General features: G+C 38.6%; 1 protein-coding gene across 1 annotated transcript; it reads left to right on the plus strand.

The window, feature by feature from the left end:
- The first annotated feature begins 83 nt into the window (after nt 1-83).
- WDR61 (WD repeat domain 61) lies at nt 84-7,364 on the plus strand. Its single transcript, XM_009072663.1, has 10 exons — nt 84-108; nt 201-228; nt 538-643; nt 1,469-1,641; nt 2,889-3,037; nt 3,380-3,473; nt 4,219-4,312; nt 4,932-5,024; nt 5,668-5,746; nt 7,094-7,364. The coding sequence occupies exons 1-10, from the start codon at nt 97-99 to the stop codon at nt 7,181-7,183; spliced, it is 918 nt and encodes a 305-aa protein (XP_009070911.1). The 5' UTR covers nt 84-96; the 3' UTR covers nt 7,184-7,364.
- Nucleotides 7,365-8,047: the final 683 nt, after the last annotated feature.

The raw sequence follows: 8,047 nt of genomic DNA on the forward strand, positions 1-8,047 counted from the left end.
GCCTGACCCAGGCCTCCCTCCAGGGCCGTCCGATCACTGAACCTAGTGGGTTTTATCTTTCCAGAGCACTCCCGTGAAGATTGCTTCTATAAAGACATGACCACACAGGTAAAGAAAAGCACAATGTTAATTAAGCAAATTGCTGGCTTGATGTGTTTTTTGGCTGCTCACATGTAATATGAATTATTTTTTCTTTCCAGTATGGTATTCTCTTCAAGCAGGAGCAAGGTGAGCAAACAATAATGGGTGTTGAGCATTATTGGTCTTCTGAGGTGATGTAAAACTGGCAGGTATACTTGCGAGGTGACCTGGATTGTGTTTATGTGGAGTGTAAATCTGAGTAGCTTAAAAACAGCTGTTCTGTTTTTCAGCAGTGACCTTGGTCACACAAACCGTGGTGAGTTTTGAAACAATGAAAACTGTGACAAGTCTCTCGGAGCACTGATGGACCTGAAGAGCAGTGGGTCTATTGCAAAAGTGATTGTTGTCATCCATCAAAAGAAACCACAATTCTTAATTCCTGTGCTTGTGTTCTAGCTCATGATGATGCCATTTGGTCAGTTGCCTGGGGGAAAAATAAAAATGATGGTTCTGAAACAGTGATCTCTGGTTCCTTGGATGATCTAGTGAAGGTCTGGAAGTGGTAAGTGCTGCATGCTAACCTGTCTTAGGCCTCGGGAGTACTCAGTAGGGAGATAAAAGACTCTTGAATTTCCACAATCCACAGGGATGTTAGAAGTTATATCAGGGCAGGGGTAGCTTGGTGCACTGAGCTGTTCTCTTAAGCAAGCTTACCTGCATTGGTGTGTGCTTTCTCTTGGAGTAGTGGGGTTCTGGTGTGCTCTCATTATCAAATAATGAGAACCCTTTTGAGATGTCAGATTTTACATGTCCTCTCCCAGAGAACACTTGGTGTATTTCTAAACCAAATAATGCAAAGTGTAGCTTTTGATGAGACAATGCATTTGGAGATGTGCACTGTCAAAGGAACAGTGGGGGTAGAGCAAAAGAGGAAATGACATCTACCTTGTTTTTTAAAAATAAATAAATCCTGACAATCCTCACGGAAGCGTGCTTTTGCTAAGAACTTACTCTGTCTCTTAGCCAAAGCAGCGTGTGGTGATTATAAAAGTGTTGGTCACAATGCTTCTTGCAGTGCTGACAGATGAATATCAGCTCTGTGAGCACCCACAGACCAATGTGTGATGGACATTTCAGTGGCACAGCTCAGAAATTGAGATGAAGTACCTGCTTTGCAGGAATATGGTAAATTACTGATTTGTCAGTTCTTTCCCCTGAGTACAGAGCTTGTGCATAGCTCTCTTCACATTTTATAGATGAACTCGGATTGCTGTTGTGCTGAAGGAAATGGAAAAATGTGGATTGTCATATTTGGTTTGTGTGAGGTTGGGGATCAGTGCAGTACCCCCAGTGTTCGTAACTAGGCTTTTTTTCCCTTGCACTAAAGGAACGATGAAAAATTGGATCTGCAATGGACTTTGGAGGGTCACCAGCTGGGAGTGGTGTCTGTGGATATCAGTCACACAGGCGCCATTGCAGCATCCAGCTCCCTGGATGCCCACATTCGCCTTTGGGATTTAGAAACTGGCAAACAAATCAAGTCCATAGATGCTGGTCCTGGTAAGATACCAGTGTCGAGCTGGCTCTGCACAAGAAGTGTACTGACACTTGCTAGTAAATACTGTAGAGTGTAGTATTAGGGTATGGGAGGTAACTAGGGTGTTTGGATTTTTTAATCTTTCCTTGCAAAAATCATAGTGGTTTTATGAACTCAACACAAAGCACTATCAGACATTTTAAAATTTATTTTTACACACTACTTATGCATTCTCAGATACATATAGACAAGCTTTTTGTGTAAAAATCAGAATGGAAACCAGCTTGCTCTTACAGATGTATTGATAAAAGGATATTTGAATAAATAACTGAAATGCTTATTTAGATCAATTTACAAAGAAGCTCCAAACTTCTGTCATAACTTTGTAGTGAATTTGAGCCATGTATGTGATGGTTGTTTATGCAGCACATTCAATCCTGGCTAAGCAAGTCAAAACAGGTAAACAGTGTTAACAATGTTAATGTCCTCCAAGTTGGAATTGGGGGCCTAAGATCTTATTCCAAGTATTTAATTGGTTCACTGGTAGTTGCTAATTTAAGAACAACCTTGCAATGGTTTAGGTAACTAATAAGCTTATAGAAAAAAAATGGTGAATTACATTGTGCCAGATTAATACATCGTACTGCCATAAAAAATTGTGGGTTTTTACATTCTGTTGGAGGAATGTTATCTGTGTTACATTTGTGTATCTGCACTTCTCCTGCATCTTCTGTGCTTTGCTAGGTACTAGTGTTGCTTCCTTTTACTAGTTTTATTATCTTTTGGTACCAGGAGAGAAGTAACCATTTAAACTTAACTGATGCACTCTTAAATTATAAATTTATTCTTACTGGTGGGTCTAATATGCTCAGGGTCTTACTAGAAAATGTAAACTTTCACTGAATGGAGCTGTGCTCTGCTAATTACATAGAAGGAAGTTAACTTTCATGAGCTTGTGCACTCTTTTCTTAAGAGAATGTAGTAGAGTTCAGAGTAGCGAGAGTAGTTAGTTGTTGCTTCCACTAACTTCTTCTACTAACTTGTTAGTTAGTAGTTATTTCTTCCACAGTAGTTTTTGCTTGTAACCTTTTCAGTTATCTACAGATACAAGGATTTTACTATTGAAGTACCAAGTGAAATTGGATTTCCCCTGTTGTTTTAGCTGTTGTCTATACTCTCATTAAATGTCTAAACAGATGCATACAGAACCAACGTTGTTGAATAAGAACTAGAAACAGGATCCAGCTAACTGAGTTTTTTCTTAATACAGTTGATGCCTGGTCCTTGGCCTTTTCACCTGATTCCCAGTACCTTGCCACAGGAAGTCATGTGGGAAAAGTCAATATTTTTGGTGTTGAAACTGGAAAGAAAGAATATTCTCTGGACACCAGAGGAAAGTTCATCCTTAGCATTGCATATGTAAGAAGCTCAAGTGATAATTTGTCATATGAAATTGCTATCACTGTAGCACATTGTAAATAGATATTTTTGTTTCCTGTCAGTTTATTGCTACATAATACTAAATGATAACCATACTTCGGTAGGTCCAAATACAAATTGTGTGACATCTCCCCCCTGCATATATGGAAAATATACTTTGATTTTGCTTATACACATATTGTCAGGTGAAATCTCAGAGATTTTTTGGAGCCCAGGTATCTTGCATAGATGGTTATTTGAGAAAAGTTGCCAAGACAATATCAGGGCTTACATAGCACAAATGCACACAGATGTTGAATCACATTTTGTGTTATATTACAGAGTCCAGATGGAAAATACTTGGCCAGTGGAGCAATAGATGGCATTATCAATATTTTTGATATTGCAACTGGAAAACTTCTGCATACGCTAGAAGGTAATGGTTTGGTTATTTGCAATACCCAAGTTCTGGCCTCATTGCTCAACAAAGTTAAAGAATATAATGCAGGTCAGAAGAAGCTACAACAGCTGTGGCATAACTGAGTTGATGGTTTTGTCCATTAGACAGTATTCAGTTATTTTATGTGCTCTAACTTAAACCACTTAGAATATTAGAGGCTTGTAAATTCAGGCTTGCATCATAAATGCCTGTTCAAAAGATAGTCAGTCATGCTTAATTCAGTTCTTCCTGTATTGCACTGCAGTACAAGGGAACGAAGTGAAGCCAAACGTGTGCTGCCATGCATACGGGTTTTCTTTTTATTATGGTATCAGTTCTATAGCAATTTATTCCTGTTTTAAAAAATAGCTGAAAATTTTATGTTGTAGAAGATGTGCATTTTTCTAACAGATAAATGGGCTTTCAATGTTCATGCTGTTTCTGTCCAGTTGTAAAAAACCCCAACCGCTTAAATATAAAATCATACTATAAAATATTACATAATTTCTAATAAAGATCCACAGCTGAAAAAAATTAAGATACTCTTGTGTTGCAAACATGCCCTAATATTCAAAGTTGTGAATTACTGTCCATTTGCAGAAGCCTGTAGATCCTACGAAGAGGCTTCAGACGTTGCTGTCTTTGAACAGGGTTTTGGTTCTGTTCTGGTGTAGCTGCTTAAGCACTGTCATTAGTAAGAGCAATAGCTATGTTCTAAGCCATGTGTCCCTTTGAATTTCAGGTCATGCAATGCCAATTCGGTCACTGACATTCTCTCCAGACTCTCAGTTACTGGTAACTGCTTCAGATGATGGGTATATAAAAATCTATGATGTGTAAGTTGATACTCCATACAGCACGCTAACAGGAAAATAGCTATTTAGAGAGGATGATACTGTAAAAATATATCAAACACTCTGCTCTCTATAATTCCTTTCAGCTTTTGGTGACTTCTTGATATAAAAAAACAATCTTACATCACAGTGTATAGGCAGATGACAACCTTAACTTGAAAACAAATTACTTTCCTCCTCTTTGTCCTGTAGGCAACAGGCTAATTGTTTTGTGTATCTGTCCTGTGTGTTCGTATTTAGCCTTCTTAAGCATCTGTTCTGTACCCAAGAAATCATATTTATGACCTACTTCTGTTGAATAGTGCAAAACCTTGGAGGAAAAGGTGCTGCTTCAGTGATCTTCACTCCCCTAAACTTGGCTTTGACTTCTTCATGGTGAAACTATTTTGTCCTCCAGTGTATCTTCTCAGTGACTTCTTTTGATGTTAACTATTTGAAATGGAAAAACAGAATCTGTTGTAACACCAGTTCAGCTTGGATGAACAAATGCCCAGCAGTCATATTCCACTGAACCATTCCTGATTGCACGAGCTAGAGTGTATTCCTGTGGTATTTCCCCTGGAATTCACAAACCAGATCTTAAGATTTGTTGTTTCCACAGGCAACATGCAAACTTGGCTGGCACATTAAGTGGTCATGGATCCTGGGTTTTAAATGTAGCATTTTGTCCCGATGATACCCATTTTGTTTCCAGGTATTGAAAATTTTTAACTTGTTTATGCTTACTGAAAAAAAAAATTTAATATTTACAAGGAGAGATGGATCATAACAAGTAAATGCATACAAATTGTGGTGGGATCTGTAGTGGAGTAGCATACAATTAAAGACTCGAGCCAATCTGTGATGTGATACATCACAGTTGTAGTGAATAGTATTTTATAGTGTAAGTCATCCCACTGCAGTGCAGTTCCCTACAAGTGAAGAACACCTAACCTGAGAGAAGGGCAGTTGGATTCTAAATAGCTGAAAAGCTGCTGTTGAATTAAAAAGTACACCCTAATACAGCAGGTCATTAATCTACTCAAACTTCAATGTTAAATCTCAAAACAGCTCAGGCAGTGTGGGAACCAAGTATATTTCACAGTAATTTCCTTATCCAAAGGACTTGCTTCTAAGAATTTTCTGGCCAAAATGGGAGCCTTCATTTTCATATGCAGATTGTGGAACAGTAAATGTATTTTAAAGGTAACTAGAACCTGGCAGAAGATGTACTCCTTTGCTACTTCATCCCTGTATTTGATATGTGAAAGAGGGTTTCTTATGTCTACCACATGAGATCTTCGCATTAAACCATACTTAATCTATTAATTTAAACATCAATATTATTTTTCTTCCAGTTCATCTGATAAAAGTGTAAAAGTCTGGGATGCTGGAACAAGAACCTGTGTTCATACTTTCTTTGACCATCAAGATCAGGTATGACTACTATTGCCTAGGTCAAGTGTTCCTTGTGAGAACTTGAGTTGCAATAGTTGTGCACATTTGTGCTTCACCTTGGTGCTGCAGATTTGGGGTTGGACTTTTGCTTGCTGTAATGAAATCTTCAAAGTTGTGTTTGTCACTTAATACTGAACTAATACTCCCAAGTTTGTGGGTTAATCTCTTCCAAGTACTCAACATTTTTCAGGCCCAATCCTGAGTGGCAATCCTGAGTGGCCAAAAGTCTAACCAGACTGTATGTTACCTTTGTCTATAGTCTTACTTATTTCTGTCACTTACACAGCGTGTGCATGTGTAAGGCGGGGAGGGGGGGAATACTGATTTAATTTAAAAGGATGGAATTACCTGAGCAGATGCTCGAAAGCACCCTTGAAACTTGGGACATTTCCCTCTCAGATGTAATACTGTGGGGTTTTCTTAATTTATTGCTCAGTGATAGCTACCTGTGAGGGAAGAACTTGGGTATCTGAATTTACTCTTTGTCCAAATGTTAGGTGATAAATTGAACGTTCTATTTTAATGGATCACTGAGGAAGACTTTAACAAAGGAAATTCTTCCAGACTGAGTTGTTTTTTCCACAGTAGTTTTTGCTGGTAACCTTTTCAGTTATCTACAGATACAAGGGTTTTACTATGGAAGTACCAAGTGGAATTGGATTTCCCCTGTTGTTTTAGCTGTTGTCTATACTCTCATTAAATTTGTGGCTAGGAGGGATCTATCAGTTGGGAAGGCTGGCACTTGGTATTAATGCAAAATACAGTACAAGACTCTCCAAAAACATGCTGTTGTCAATTGTGCAAGCTCCTGTTAATGTGCTGGGTAGCCTTCACCATTCCTGATGCCTGTTCCCAGGGAGATTATTAAATCAGTGCCTTAAATCAGAGCACTGACTAGTATTTTTTTAAATTTTGCACTGGTAAGTAAATGGCTCCTCAAATAGTCCAAGGATGAAGCTTCAGTACTTCCTCTCTTGCTTTCCTGAAAACACTGTAAAAGCCTATTTTTAAGAAAGGAGCACACAATAGGCAGGAGTGAAAATGCTGCATATGATTTATGCAAACTGAGGCTAGTGCACCTTTTTCAAGTAACTTTAGGTTGTGTAATCCATTGTGGACTGTAAGCACTTGTCAGGCTCCTAGATGGCAGTGTCCTCTACTTCAACAGCCTTATCTGCTGTTAAAGCAGAAGCCCTAATTGGACCAGCTCTAATACAGTGATTTTAGATAGTCTTCCTTCTGCTGCTCATTGTAATAAACGGCTGCTACAAAGACATTTTTTTACTTTCTCCTCTGTTGATAACCTGGTGTATGTCTTGTTTGCAGGTTTGGGGAGTGAAGTACAACGGAAGTGGGTCCAAAATTGTTTCTGTTGGAGATGACCAAGAAATTCATATTTATGACTGTCCTGTATAAATGCCTCGACTCAGACGCCGGTCAACTCTTCTGGCAGTTTTAAGGACTGATATTGTCCTGTCTAGTTTTTTTAGTACAATAAAAGCATTTTAATAATGCTGATCTGCAAACACAGATGTTTGTAATTTTGATTTTGTTTAGCATGAGAGAAGGCCTTACTTTTTTAAAATAAAAGCTACAGGGGCCAGTCCTTGTGTCTAATCCTTGGACAGTGTATTTTTGGAAATACGTAGTCATGGCTGAAGTAACTGCTCAGTTAATCTCCCCTGCCTTTATACATGAATAGAGCAGAGCTGCAAAGTGTTGGCCAAGTCTCACAGCAGCTTATTTTAGCAGAAGGAAAGCGAGTGGGGCTGTGTTGTAAGCGTGGGCAGTGCCAGCCTGAGCTCAGCTTGATGCTGTCCCTGGTAATACAACAGCGTCACTTAAGCTGAACACCTGTTTCAGCACTTGTGTGGTACACCGAGCTCATTCATCATGGTTTAATTTTATTAAAGGGTGCAAGTTGTTTCCAACCCTGACTTAATAAGCACTACTAGAAAACAGATAAAAGGGAAAAAAGCTTTAATGTGATCATTGTACTGTTGGTATTTTGTCATGTTATAGAACAGCAGCATACTCAACACCTGTCTTTGGTTTATTTATCTTAGTTAAGGCACAAGTATACAATGCCTAGGAGGAAGTAAAAAAACAGTTCTATGGAAGGCTGAAATACAGAGCTTGAACTTCTGAAAGATTAAAATTTTATTTGGAAGTATTTGCATGTATGTAATGCATTAGAGGACAGCTTGTAACTAGGTCAGGCATTCAGAGCAAAGCAGCTGAAGGAATGCTCCTGTAAACTCACAGAGGAACACAGGAAAG

The sequence above is a fragment of the Acanthisitta chloris genome, unplaced genomic scaffold (assembly GCF_000695815.1).
Source record: "Acanthisitta chloris isolate BGI_N310 unplaced genomic scaffold, ASM69581v1 scaffold17514, whole genome shotgun sequence".
Lineage (NCBI taxonomy): Eukaryota > Metazoa > Chordata > Aves > Passeriformes > Acanthisittidae > Acanthisitta > Acanthisitta chloris.